At 35.9% G+C, this 14,138-nt stretch overlaps 1 protein-coding gene across 4 annotated transcripts; it reads left to right on the forward strand.

Annotated features, from left to right (window-relative positions):
• Positions 1-189: 189 nt before the first annotated feature.
• On the forward strand, positions 190-13,638 carry LOC105045796 (uncharacterized). Of its 4 annotated transcripts, none has more exons than XR_832140.4 (13): positions 190-368; positions 454-516; positions 1,019-1,153; positions 3,538-3,640; positions 5,619-5,689; positions 5,784-5,888; positions 7,844-7,877; positions 9,335-9,435; positions 11,975-12,034; positions 12,098-12,295; positions 12,386-12,490; positions 12,998-13,130; positions 13,214-13,638. XR_832140.4 is itself a non-coding variant. In XM_010924213.4 (12 exons), exons 1-11 carry the CDS (start codon positions 261-263, stop codon positions 12,482-12,484), a joined length of 1,077 nt encoding a protein of 358 aa, XP_010922515.1. In that variant the 5' UTR covers positions 191-260; the 3' UTR covers positions 12,485-12,490; positions 13,214-13,638. The 4 variants fall into 4 exon arrangements, 2 of the variants coding, with proteins under 2 accessions (XP_010922515.1, XP_010922507.1); XR_003801694.2 differs by having other exon boundaries at positions 13,046-13,130; XM_010924213.4 differs by lacking the exon at positions 12,998-13,130 and having other exon boundaries at positions 191-368.
• The last annotated feature ends 500 nt before the right edge of the window (positions 13,639-14,138 follow it).

Raw genomic sequence — 14,138 nt, forward strand, 5'->3', positions numbered from 1 at the left:
AATATTCAATCCGGTCGAGTTAAAAATTAGAAAACCCTGATCCGACCTGGTTTTCAAATTGGGTCTAATTTTTTTTAATGCTGCTCCGCCATCTGTCATTTCTGTCTGTGCTCCGTTGATGCACGAGTGGGCGACGGTGATGGAGAGAACGGGAAGCTCATATGGACGGCAGAGATTAATCGACAAGCTCGGAAAACATACCAACGGATAACAAAATCGAACCCATAGGTCGCAAGGACGATGGAAAGAAAAGAATTAGGATGCGGCCTTCGGCTCTCTTGCTACGCCGCTTCCTTTGCTGCTGTGCCAATGGAGCTCCCTCTACGAGCAACAAGAAGAAGAATCTCGTCTTCTTGGGTTCCCCTCAGGTCTCTCTTGTCTTCTTTTTTTTATTTAAAGAAAATATTTCTGGTTTTCCGGTGGGTTGTGCGCCGGTAACGAATCCGATTGCAGGTATCGGCATCTGTGCTTGACAAGTTGCTCGATGCATCGAAAGCTTCCAACTCTATTTTTCAGGTTTAAGATGATCCCCAATTTCCCATTACTCTGAACTTAAAAACCAGCAGTTGCTCTCGGATTTTATGCATTCACTTCGATCTTCTTTGTTTTGTTAGGGGAAAAAAAAATTGGCTGTATTTTTTTTTGTTTCCAACAAAATCATGATTTTTTTGATTTCATTTGTAAAATAATTGATTCTGTTGTAGCTGATATTGCTGTGCGTGTGTCTTTTTTTAATAAAAGAAAACACTTAGGTATGCTTTCTTTAATCTGACATCGCGGTTGAGGAAACGGAAATTCTCTGTTGTGGAATCCGATAGCGCTAGTGTTTTACAAGAGTGCTCAAAGAGAAGTTTTTTATTCAACAGTACACAGCATATTTTTCTCTGGTAGCCAGTTTCTTATGAATACAAGAATTTGGTTTGAGATCGCATTGTTCTGTTCCTCTCTGGCATTTTGAACTTGTTTGGCTTCTTGTCTCACTAGCTGATAGGCACAAAAATTGAGTAATTTGGTTTAGCTTGCAGCAATTGTTACCCAGCCGCCTTCTGGAAGAGATAGGGGTAGAAAGCTGATGCCATCCCCAGTTGCACAATATGCCTTGGACAATGGATTCCCTCAAGATCTCATATTCACACCTGAACGAGCTGGGGAGGTATATGCACTTTGACAGAAATTTTATGCAATTTTAGATGGAACTTTTTCTTTACCTGTCCGCTGTGTTTCGAGTTTCACGTTGAAAGGATTTAACAAATATTGATTTTTGTTGAAGAAAATTGTTTGATTTTTCTTAATTGTAATAATATGTCATTGATGACCTCTTTATAAACACCTTGGTTTACTCAACTGGTGTCATGCCATTGCAAAGAATAATTCATGACCTATACTCATGGCTTCTTCCTGATGCATCCAAATCACTTTTCCAATTTATCACTTTCTATTGCTGCTTGAAATCAGAGCAAAGAAATCAGTGGGGAGAAAAGTCCATACATCAGATCCAAATTGTAGTAAAGATAGAGGTACTACTTGGTGGCCTTGATCAAATATTGGAAGCTTCTTGCAAATATTTTTCAGATCATATAATGTGCAACTTTTCTCAGTCCGCAATAACTTACACTCTTAACTAGGAAAAAGCAATAAGGCTCAGCATAGCCAAGAAATAAAGAGAGATTTAGAATTCATGTCTATTTGCAAAAAACTTAGTTTTGAATATTCCATCTCAGAAAAATCTTTGCTTTACTTATAAAAGCAAAGGATGCTCTTCTGTTGTTTTTATGATAATACCATCTCTTCATATTCCAATGTGCGCTTATCTAATGGATGTTTCTTTTAAATGCATCTCTCAATAAATGGCTGCTGCTTGTCTCTTTCCTAGTGATAACCCTTGCCAAAGAGTCAGTAATTATTGAATGGTTAATAGCTACAGGCAATCAGCGGTTGTTAAAAACCATGCAAGAGACATTAACTGGATTGCTTAGATTCTTCTCAGTACCAACCATTTCTTTGTTTGGTATCTGTCTTTAGAAATGGCACCATACTGATCCTACAATAATCTTCAAAATAAAAATATAAATAAATAATAAAGCAAGTATACTGCACCAATAGCTAATTTTCTTGATATTATGTTCAAACAAGGTCCAGAAAAAAATGAATGAGAGTTTTGGATCTTAAAATACTTAATGATCTAACCAGGCTGTTTTCAGACTATAAGGAAAGGCTTCTAGTTTGGGATGTTCATTGTAGGAATCCTAACAAGAACTCTAGGAACTTAGTGGTCCACAATGGGCATCTTGGACATACATGCTTGCAAGGGCTATTCCCAAGGAGTGCACCTACCGCCTCATGATTACTCTCCTTTTTGTTTTGTTTTTTTGTTTTTTTTGGTTTCTCTTGATAGAAGCCCCCTTAGTCAATGAGCTAGACAACGGGAGTTAGCCCTTCCCTTAATACCGTTAAACCCTCAAAACATAGTGAAGGTGGGATTCGATCAGAGGTCACCAGTCCAACTACCAAGGACTTTACCAACTTGATAATTATGGTTCATTTGGGACATGAATGTCCAGGCTAACCATGTTGCCAAGAGAAATCAAATTTTTAGAAAGAGGTTTTGTTAAAAACAGTATTTACCCTATCATTCCAAAAGCAATCACCGAAAGTTTAGGAGAAGATACAATTCGGATTAGAGAAGTGCCATATGGCCATAAGCCTTATCTTTTAGGAAGATGATCAAAATAACCTAGGGTGGCTGTTTATAATAGGGTAGAAGCTAGAAAAATTACAAAAAAGCTGCCTCTATAACTGGCCATGATATTATATGCCCAAACATGTGTTGCAACATTTGTTTATAAAGCTCCATCACAAAACTCTTTACCACCATAGTAGGGGGAAACTTAATATTATCTTATGAACGATTTTCTCAGAGACTCCAACTTTGTTAGGGCCTGTTTGCATGGTTGGACCCAATATCCCATGGGATTCGTGGCCCAACCACCAAAAGTTTTGGATTATAAGTTGGTGAGGCCTATGTTTTCAAATATCCATGGCCATCTTTTGAGTGGGCTGGCTCGAATCTCATAAGGAGAAAAAAAATCACCTCGGCAGATCATTTTCTTCTTCTTATAGGATTCGGGCCAGCCCACTCAAAAGGTGGATTATAATCCAATATTTTTGGTGGTTGGGCCATGAATCCCATGGGATTTAGGGCCCAAACATCCAAAGTTCCAAACAGGCCCTTAATCTTTCTTAAAATCCTGCTTTTGTGTTCCTAGTGCTTTTGTTACATAATGGACTCCCTCCAAAAACAAGCTAGTTAGATAGAATGTTGATACAAAATCCAAATTGCTCGTCTTGTCATATACCGTTACATTTATTTTCTTGTCTATATATAGCAGAACACCTGACCCCCTTTTTTTTTTAAAAAATATCAATGTAGACATCTTGTGCCTTGCCTTCATTTTCTTCATTTCTTCTTGGGTTTTATATAAAATCTATTCAAATTATACATGAAGGGTCTTTTGGGTTTGCATCATCTTGGTACAGGAAACCTTTTTAAGTGATCTGAGGGCACTGAGTCCAGATCTTTGTGTTACAGTGGCATATGGGAATATCTTACCTCAGAAGTTTCTTCAGATTCCACCAAGTGGTAAGTTATAGCAGTACGTTACTGATCCTTTTTTCAGTTTTTTTTGTGGAGAAACAGAATTTCTCAATTTGTTGCCATTATAGCTATCTGTATTGGTGTATCAGAATTACTGCACCAGTACATTACTATATTCTTCTTAAGTTCAGCATAAGTGATTCTACAGCATGCTGCCATACTGGTTAGAAACTGACTTTAAGAAAGTCCAGGATGCCTGTTTTAGGTTAGAATTGTTTTTCTTCATATGTGATTCTCAATCATAGCAAATATTTATCCCTCTTATAGCTGATCAATGCCAATAACTTAATACAGATACCTAGAAACACATGGCCCCCAACAAGCTTGTGTCTTTCCCATTTTGTCCTTTCTCTCCTTTTCCTCTTTTCCATCATTTGTATTTCTCTACTTTTCTCCTTCCTTTCTCATCTCATTATCTTTCATCTCTTATTCCTGATTCTTAATTCTGCCCTAAACCTACTCAATTTCAAAGACCAAACAAAGAGGTTATTGAATGGACTTGAAACTGAGTTCTTTTAACTCCTTCACTGATATATGAAGCCGTGTTTCCTTCGAGCTACTCAAGCTGATAATTTTTCAACTTGAAATCACCAACTAACAATGGAAGATAGCTGATGACTTGATTATTTTTTACAGCTGTCAGTAAAATGAGTGATGTACATAAATAAACTAGATTCAAAGGAGATCAAGGACCTGTAGCTTGTCAATTTTTCCTTTTCTCTTTCTTTTCACCAACATGGTCATATTTAATTGTTTATAGAAGATAAGTGATTTCTATGGACGATAGGCTACGAATGTTGCTATGCTATTTGCTTTCCTGCATCCCTGTTGTTGTCGTTTTGTTGTGGTGTCATGGCATGTTTAGATTTTGGGTTTATCATGTTGAGTATGCAGCAATTAACATTCTGGATCTTTTAGGGGCTGTTGTATGCTGTCTTTATGGAAAATCTACTATAAGTGGTCATGCATACATCTCCAAACCATGGTTTTTATATATGAATTTGGTTGAAAAGACCAACTAAGATATAATTGCTGGTGGAAGAATAGGGATACATCAACAGAGATATTGGAGGATTAGTACTTAATGATCCATTTATAATGAGTTGGAGTCTGATAACTGGACAATGTTGACCTGAATTTATAATTTTGTAGAGCTCCTAAAAACTGCAGTTGTTGGTACTGTGTATAGGATAAAGGGCTTCTGGATATTATCTCTTATACTTAATCTCAGCGATGGAATGTGCAGCAGAGATAATAATGAAGTTTCATTTTTAGCAGGGGAACAATCCTGAGCATAGTATTGTATGATTGTTTAGTGGTAAGTTACTGAAGGTAATTGATACAATTAGTTTCATCCTTCTGGCAATTAGGAGAATTTTTTGTAATAGAGCGACATACCTAAGTTTTTCACTGTTTTAAACCAGAAATTTGAGAAGGTTGGGTTCAAAATTTGGCCAACTTCTCATTTAGAATGAGGAAGCAGATATGGTCTGCTACTGTAAAGTCTAGGCAATATATCAGCTACTGTAAAGTCTGACCAATGTGTCAGCCTGCTTTGATTTGAACAAGGACTTTCTAGAAGAGATATTTTCTAAATGAAAAGGAAAACCAGGATTCTCATAATATGTTTCCTAACCCCTCATATTTGCCAGTGTTCTGATTAAAACATCATTGAAGTGTGAGGATGTCAGAAAACTCCTTATGAGCAACCTCACTACCCAGCCATAGTTACACTTTATGTTTTTTTTTTGCTGGCCCATTCTTATGTTTTTAGGCTGATTCTAGTGAATATAATCATGGAAATCTTGAAATTGATTAAACTACAGTACATTAGATACCCTCTGGTCTACTGTACATAAGGCATACTTATTTGTGAACCTTTTCTTAAAATTTTCAAAGGGAAAAAGTAGTACTTGAATAGACAGATGCATAAGGTTTTTCATTTGATTTTTTTCTTTTTCAGGAACTGTTAATATTCACCCAAGTTTGCTGCCTCTGTACCGTGGAGCTGCTCCTGTTCAAAGAGCATTGCAGGTTTTTCTAAGTTTACTACTATAATCCAGTCTTTAAAAAAAAAAAAAAAAAAAAAAGAAACTTGCACATATATGCTTTTTGTTTGTCTGGTTAGGATGGCGTTACCGAAACAGGAGTATCGATTGCATATACTGTTCTTGCATTGGATGCTGGACCAATCATTGCTTATGAAAAAGTGGAAGTTGATGATTTTATTAAGGTATACCACTTCTTCTGTTTGGAAATGGTTCACAGTGAAGTATCATTCATTATTCTCTATACATCATTTGTAGTTGAACATTTTTTGCAGTAATATCCAGAGAATTTGTAACCAAAAGTGCTTTTGAATTGCAATGCAATGAAGTTTACATTCTTGTTGTCAGAATAAATGTAGCAGTGAATACTATTTGGAAATGGTTCACAGTGAAGTATCATTCATTATTCTTTATACATCATTTGTAGTTGAACATTTTTTGCAGTAATATCCGGAGAATTTGTAACCAAAAGTGCTTTTGAATTGCAATGCAATGAAGTTTACATTCTTGTTGTCAGAATAAATGTAGCAGTGAATACTATTTGGACAGATGTGAAAAATTGTTGTCTTATGTGGTTCATTATAGTTTTCAGTAGGCCTTCTGTTGTCTGGTCCCTTATGAAAATTTTCTTGTCCATCTGTTATTTCTATGTAGTCCATGATGAATATGTTGATGTTTGCTTGTGTAACCTACAAAGATTTTTGAATTTTGTGGATTCTCTTTTGGCTGAGTTTCTCTAGATGAGTGAGTTAATATGGCACTTATTAGTGTTCTTCTAAACAACATTTGATCCACATCTTAAGTTTTGTGCCTGGCATATCTCTGGTAGTGATAGCATTCCTTTGCTGAATATCTTTGCTGGCTAATAGCACCCCCCTCCCCACCCCCACCCTAAGCACCCAAAAAAAAGGTTAAGAATAGTTGTGGGATTTGTTTCCCGGCTTGTTTTATGCCAACTTGATCTGAATAATCCATGGTTTGGAGGTTAGACAGCAGATCTGGAATGATGGTCTGTTCTTATGTTTCTACTCCAATTTTCTACCCATTATGGTGAGGTCTAGCAAAATTTGATCCAACTCACCAGACCTGTTGATACCTTAAAGTTACTCAAATTATGCTTTTACGTATAAATTTCAAAGGCTAATCTGAACATGCCTCAGGCCCAGCTCAAATTTAATGAGCCCTAAAGCAGGACAATCACTCATTTGTTCCCCATATTGATAATAGGGCAACCAAATTCAAATATCTTGAAATTCTTATCACAACTAGATATTTAATTTCATTTTTCTTTGACTGATGTGAAATATTATGAATTTAACTAGTATAACATAAAGATATATTACAAACTATTTGGACAAAGCTTAGCATAGAACTGGCTTTGATCAAGATGTGACTTATCTCTCATTATTAGTTAGAGTTTGATCAATGAGAAAAGCATGTATTATTTATTTAAATTTTGTAAGTTATTTAATTACAAGAAGAAAATGTTCCCTCTCATAGCTTGAGTTCTATTTCTAACCCCTTAAATAATGACCTTTCTGTAATAAAAAATACTTTAGATAAAGTCGGGTTTTCATGATGCTCATCCAAAAAAGAATTCCAAATTACCCTGAAGAGAACTTTTAACTATTTCAAAGCTTTTCTGACCTAATCTACAAATAAAAGTGGAATTTTTTGACACTAATTTTCTGTAAAGTCAGACTCCAAGACCAAGGCATCAGCATAATGCTGAAAATTAATTGAAAAAAAAAATTGTTGTAATACCTGAAGTTCCTTTGATGAACTCCTGTTTTTGGGGGGAATGGCTAATATGCTAATTCACTAAAAATGATATTACTGCTTAAATCAAATATCTGGTTTTAATTCTTCAATGATATGAAACTGAGTATGATCTTTGGTGCTTTCTTGTCAATATGATGCTTGTGGCATATGACCTCAGAGGTTCAGATAACTGCTTAGCCTTTGTTTTTGCCTTAGTTAAGGGCATATACATATACGAGACAGTGGTTTTGGAGGTATAACTTAAAAATGCTGCATTTAGATATGGAATTCAAATAATATAGATTATGTCTATTTTTGTGAATCTGATAAATGAAATCTTTAAAACTTTTTATAGCTGATCTTTCAGTGTTCTGTGTAGGCACCAGAGTTGCTTGCAGTGTTATTTAATATAGGTACGGATGTTCTTTCTGTTCTTTTTTAAACATATGCTTTTCTGTTCATTGCAGTTTATACCCCATTTTTATTTGATTATGGGACAAGTAATTTCTTTACATGGGGTATCATGTTTGCTTCTTTTGACCCTGCTATTTCTGCATTTCGAATTCCTTTAACTTATGTAAGCATGTTTTCGATTGATAAATTTTATCTAGTTAATATATACATAATGATTGTGGTGGATTTGAGTGGATCTGTCTGAGTAAAGGACTATAGTGGCCATCTAGCATTGTGGATTCACCTTGAAGAACAAATTGCACAAGATGACTGTGTTGATGAAAGCTGATGTGGCTGCTTAGGTGTTTTGCTGGCCTAATGGCTCACCATGTCCATGTACTTTTTTTTTTTCCTTTTTGTTGCAGGGTGGGGAGGGGGCATGGTCAATTGGTCAATATTTGTTTAGTGTTGGTGAAGATTAGATGGTCGTATCATCTTTATCTCAATGAATTGATTATGATGTCACAAAGGAATGTTATTTCTTCAACTATAGAGGAGGATGATGTAGCTTGCAGTTGCTGAGCTTCTACTATATTGCAATAGTCTTCAAGTTGCACTTTTGTAGGCCTTATTAGCAATGTTGCTTGCCCAAGCACCATGACATCATGATGGTTAGTATTGATGAAATTGGATGCTGAAGTCATCTGGCTGAATGCATAAACACTAACATAGGTAGAGGAAACTAATTTGTGGAAAAAAAAAGTTTTTAATGGGATTTAAGGAGATTGATGAAGTATAGGAGATTATCATCTTGAAACCTAGAGGGTGGAGGTTGCATGAAGCAGTTAGCAGCAGTGGCAATTGGCAGTAGGATTGGATGTCATCTGTAGCAGAAGTAATACCAATTCAGGGTATAGGTGTTGCAGGAGATAGGGGGATAAATCACAGGACACTTTTGTTCCTCCAAAAACACGTCTGTTATTCCTCTCCCAGCTCTAGCATCTCCTCCATAACTTTCCGCATTTCAACTTGACACCCAACTTTTCAAATCAGCAGCATCCATGAAATTGTTGTCACTTTTTCCTTCTTCTGTCATGGACCACTTTCTCCAACTTAGCACATGAATGCATCTGTCCTATGAAAGAAAACCATAATCCAGCACATGAATGCTAGCAAACCATAATCCTGTGTGTGTGTTCAAGATATTGGTGCAAATTTCTCTACTGTAGTCGCATGTCATATAACAGGAAGCTTGCTGTTAGCAAACTAAGACCCAAATTCTTTATGATAATAATAAATGTCTCATAAATGTAACCTTGTATTTATGCAGCTTCTATTGTCTCATAAGCTTGATAAATACCAAGATTTTAGTTTTTTATGGTAATGAAACAATTTGTTGCTTGGAAAATTGACTGATTTGACAAATTTAGTTATTTACTCTTCAGAACACTTGTAATTGTTGTTCTTTGCTTTATAGGATCAGAACTTCTGATTCGTGAACTTCCATCTATTCTTGATGGGTCTGCAAAACTAAAAGCTCAGCCACAGGATGACTCAAAAGCAACTCTGGCACCTAAGGTAATTTATGGAACATATGTTACTCAAGTTTGCATTAGAACATTCCTTTAATTTATTTTAGTGTCTGGTCTTTTCATTTTTAACTTTAGTTATTATTGGTAATTACTGATTTCCTCTGAAAAACAAGTGAATAGAAGTTTCATTTAGGATTGTTTTACATGGTCCATGTACTAAATATAATAGCTACATAAATTGTTTTCTTGATGAGGTTCTTGCTAAATATACTGATTGATTTATCTCAAATGCATCAGTTTGCATCAGGAATTTGACACTCTAGTACCTTCTGAAAAGAACTTCACTTTTAAAAAAAAATCAACATGGTAGTATAGAAATATACATATGCAAGAGTGGCTACATGCATGTACGTTGCTTATGTATTTAAACAAGACAATGCTATCCTGGAAAAATAATTCTCAGAGCATAGTTATATAAGAGTGCCATTATGTTATTTTAGTTTTGGCTGGACTTGTCTTGCGCTTGACCTGAGAACTAAAAGTTTGATGCTAACCGGGCCATGACGTGAGCTGGACTCTCAAATTAGTCGCAACTGATGGCCAGTAAAATTTTAAAAGGCCCTCAAGTAGTCTGAATGTCTTTTTACTACATCTATGGCCAAGAGGGTTTTAGTTAGTAGATTTCCACAAGTGATTTTTGTTATGGCGACAGAGTAAATGATAAATGTTTAACTTATTTGGCACTTCCAAGTCAGGGAATTTACACATTCTCTAAGAGCACATATATGAATATCAACAACACAAAATGTCTATAGGCTTGCCAGGTGTTGTGTATCAAAATTTCTGCCTAAGTCGGGCTTCAATGACAAGGGTTCAATCTGGGTTTCAGCAATTACTTTTTTGGACTCAGCATAGCATATTCACTATCCTAGATTTCTTTCAAGTTAATTCTGTTTTTTTTTTCCTGATGCATCATCCTCTAAATTATATAGATAGGGACATGATGAACTACCGCTAGAAACTGGGAACTAAAAAATCAACTTAATCCTATGCACATCCTCCATCTTTCTCTGAAAAATAGAAAGAAGAAAAAAATTATTAAGTTGGGGCCACTAAGAGGAACATGAGCTGGTGTGAAATGCTGCCAGCCTTTTCCTTCTTTCCCTCTTTATTTCCCTCTTTTGTCTATCCTATGTTCTTTTTGCTATCTTCTCCTTGTCCATCCTGATCTTCACCTCACCAAAAGGAAATCTGATCCCCTTTCTTTTTGTCCATGGGTGGTAAGGGGACATATGTTCCTTTCTTCTTTTAGGAAGGGAGAATCCAGCAAGGCTGCCTGGGTTATGTGAAAGCTGATTTGGACTAGTAGCGGTTGACTGGGATAAAGCATGATGACTCAAATAAGTAATAAGTAGAATAAAACCTGAAGGCCAATATGGACTACAGTGATATAAAATCTCAGCTATTCATCAAGTAAATATTTAATTTAAGCAAATAATATCCTAGTCAGTATAAATTAGTGTTTTAAACCTCCAAACACCTAATTTGACTCCCTGTGACTCATGTTGCAATGATGTGGACTAAAATCAGGGATATGCTCCCATGGTTCCTCTTTCTCAGCAAAAGCCTCTTCCTCCACTTGGACTTCAATGGAAACTCCAATGAATGATCTAGTGGAAAACATATAATTGATATTGAGGTTAAAAAAGGTGAAGTAATTTGATCGTAATGTCTAATATCCTTGTATAGAATGGGGTAGAAATTCTAGTTCATTAAAAGTACAAACATTTTCAGCATACATGGGATAAAGTTCTCTCAAGAAATGTAAAAAGAACAAAAAAGGGAGAGGAAAATAAAGAAGGAAATAGAAGAAGCAGGAGAGTGAATTAATAGAAGAGAGAGAAAGTAGAAAACAGGATAACATAGATTATCTGTCCATGTAGTCCTATTCATCATGACACCAGTCGATCAAACACTTATGGGGAAATGAAACAATTAATAAAGAGGCTAAGTAACATACCATATATCAAAAGGTTGCAAATAGCCAATTAAAATATCTTTCTGTATGAGCTTACATATACAAGAACGTGTGTAATAAGCACCTCACACAATCGATGAGTACCTATGAGTTTCCAATCCTAAGTGGTCTATGCCAGAATAGTTACATGAAGCTAGAATATTTCCATGTCTTAAATGTTTTAGGAAAATGAACTTCTATAATTTTTAAGTATTATTAGTTCACAAGATGTGTCCTTCATACAGTACTAACAGAAGATGTTTGTTTCTGGAGGCTTTAAACTTTAATTTTGTTCATCTGGAAGCGTTACCAAGTTTTGACAAGTATCCAGAAAGAAATCTGCCTACTGCAACATCTTACCATTTATTCTTTCATATGGTACAAACAAAAGATGTTTGTTTCTGGAGGCTTTCAACTTTGATTTTCTTCATCTGGAATCATTACCAAGTTTTGATGAGTATCCAGAAAGAAATCTGCAAAGTGCAACATCTTACCATTTATTTTGTTGGATAAGTCCTTCATTTTATTTATAGTGTATGAAACCATTTTGTTTTGGCCCAATGTGCAGCTAACTTCAGAGGAATCATGGGTTTCATTTGACCAAAATGCTAAACTAATACACAACAAGGTAAAGTCTCACGACCTGTGTACATGTTTTGGGGCAGTAGTGATTACAAACCAACTTCTCTAGGTAAGAGCATTGGCAGGTTGGCCAGGAACTCGAGCCAGGGTTCAAGTCATTGACACCGATGGTCATCCCAATGTGCTAGAGATGAAGTTAATTACAACGAGAGTTTGTAGTGCTTGTGACAGAGAGGCTGAAGGAAATGAGATACTATTCTCCAGCAGTAAATTGCTGATTCCATGTGCTGGACAGTCTTGGCTTGAGGTGTTTAACATTTCTAACATATTTCAACTTGCAAAACCTTTATTTAATGAAGTCTTTTTTTGATTTTTCTTTTTCTTTGGTTTTAAACAGGTCCTGGAGCTGCAGCTCCCAGGGAAAAAGGTGATGAGTGCTCGTGATTTTTGGAATGGCTTGCGGGGTCAAAAGTTGATGAAGTCATCTTTGAGTTAATTTAATGTAAGTTCTAAAATTTTGCTTGTCCGAAAGACATACTATACTCTTTTTATTTCATTTGACAACTAGCATGCAGACACAATTATGTAAGTCCAAAACTAGACCTAGCAAAGCTCTCATGACAGCCTACCACCTGCATTCCAAAGGCCTAGTTTGTTATAGAATCTTCCGACTTGTTTGAACAGTCTTGATTGAGGCTCCACTCCAGCATTGCATATGATTTCTTGCATGGTATCTTCCTCTGATTCTATCGGCATCTATTCCAAATTTGAAGAAGTTTTTTACTGATTGTCTATCTTATAACTGAAAAAACTTGCATCGTATTCTATGGTTGTTCAAGTTGAATTATGTTATTTTTGTTCGTCTTTTGCCTGTTCTTTGGTCAGTACCAAGTCTTTCTTGGCAATCATACCTTAGGCTACATCTGGAGGTTTTGGATTTCAAAATCATGAGTACATCCTTCTCTCAATTTGGAAATGTTTTGGATTTTGATGATTGGAGTTTTTTTAGGTGTTTGGTTAAGAAAAACAACATTCAAAAATAGAAAATCATTGACAGGCTATAAGAAGACAAATGTGGCATCATGATTTGAAGGCTTTATAAAGTTTCATTGTGTGACCAAATACTCAGCATTGCAAAACTGGTAATTTCAAAAAGCATCTAAAATCATCAATTATCATGATTTCGCAGTGCATCTAAACATACCCATAAATTTTCTTTTTTTAGGGATAACAGCTTTATTCATGTGTTATTAAAAAGTATGTTTTAAGATTCACATAGGCACTTAATGTGTCCTAGGGATCTTTTAAGCATTTTCAAGTTTCGAAGATCAGCTGCTGCCACATTGGTTCATGAAGATGAAAGCTAGGAAGAAAGTCTTTTGAAGAGTGGGCCTCTCGATGACTCCGAATCTGTACGAACACTTTCAGCAATTCCTCTGCGTGGGAGGTATTCTCCCTCATTAAATTGGGCACTAAAACCTCAACGATGCAATATATATATAGATTGATGTGTTGTTCTTTGGATGATACCTGAATCTTTTCAAGGCCCGCATCACATATTTAACATTGACTTATGCCTTGAAGCGGCTTGTCTTGGAGGATGGTCTCCATCATTTTTTTGATTAATTAAATTACTGCCTTAATGTTTGATTTTGGCACAAAAAAAAAGAAAAAAAGGATGTTGTGAGGTCAAACTTCTCCTGTTCGTAGTTGTTTAACTGTGAATGCCATGCTTGGTAAGGCCAGTGCTAAGTGACCAAATCCTACAGGTTGGTGAGTATTTGTTAAACTGTTTGAATGTTCCATCCATGTAGTTTCCTGCCTTCATGGTGCTATCAAAGTATACAACCTTGGAGGAAAAGCAGGTACCACAATATCTGTATTAATATTAATCTTCTAGATAGATGAAGTTTGCTTTCAGGATATTTCTATTTTTCTAAGAAATGCGGTGGGCAATATACCATTGAAGATTGAACTGAGAACCTCTCTCCGGCACATCCTGAGGGGAGGGCAGGCAACCAGCAGAGTCTAATTGGTAGATTTTATTCAGGTGTTCAAACTGGAGAAGAACTTGATGGGAAAACATAGCTGGGGCGAACTAATTCGCCCAGTAATAAATTTCGAGAAGACAAAGTTACCATAAAACGTTG

The sequence above is a fragment of the Elaeis guineensis genome, chromosome 2 (genome assembly GCF_000442705.2).
Source record: "Elaeis guineensis isolate ETL-2024a chromosome 2, EG11, whole genome shotgun sequence".
In the NCBI taxonomy this organism is placed as follows: domain Eukaryota; kingdom Viridiplantae; phylum Streptophyta; class Magnoliopsida; order Arecales; family Arecaceae; genus Elaeis; species Elaeis guineensis.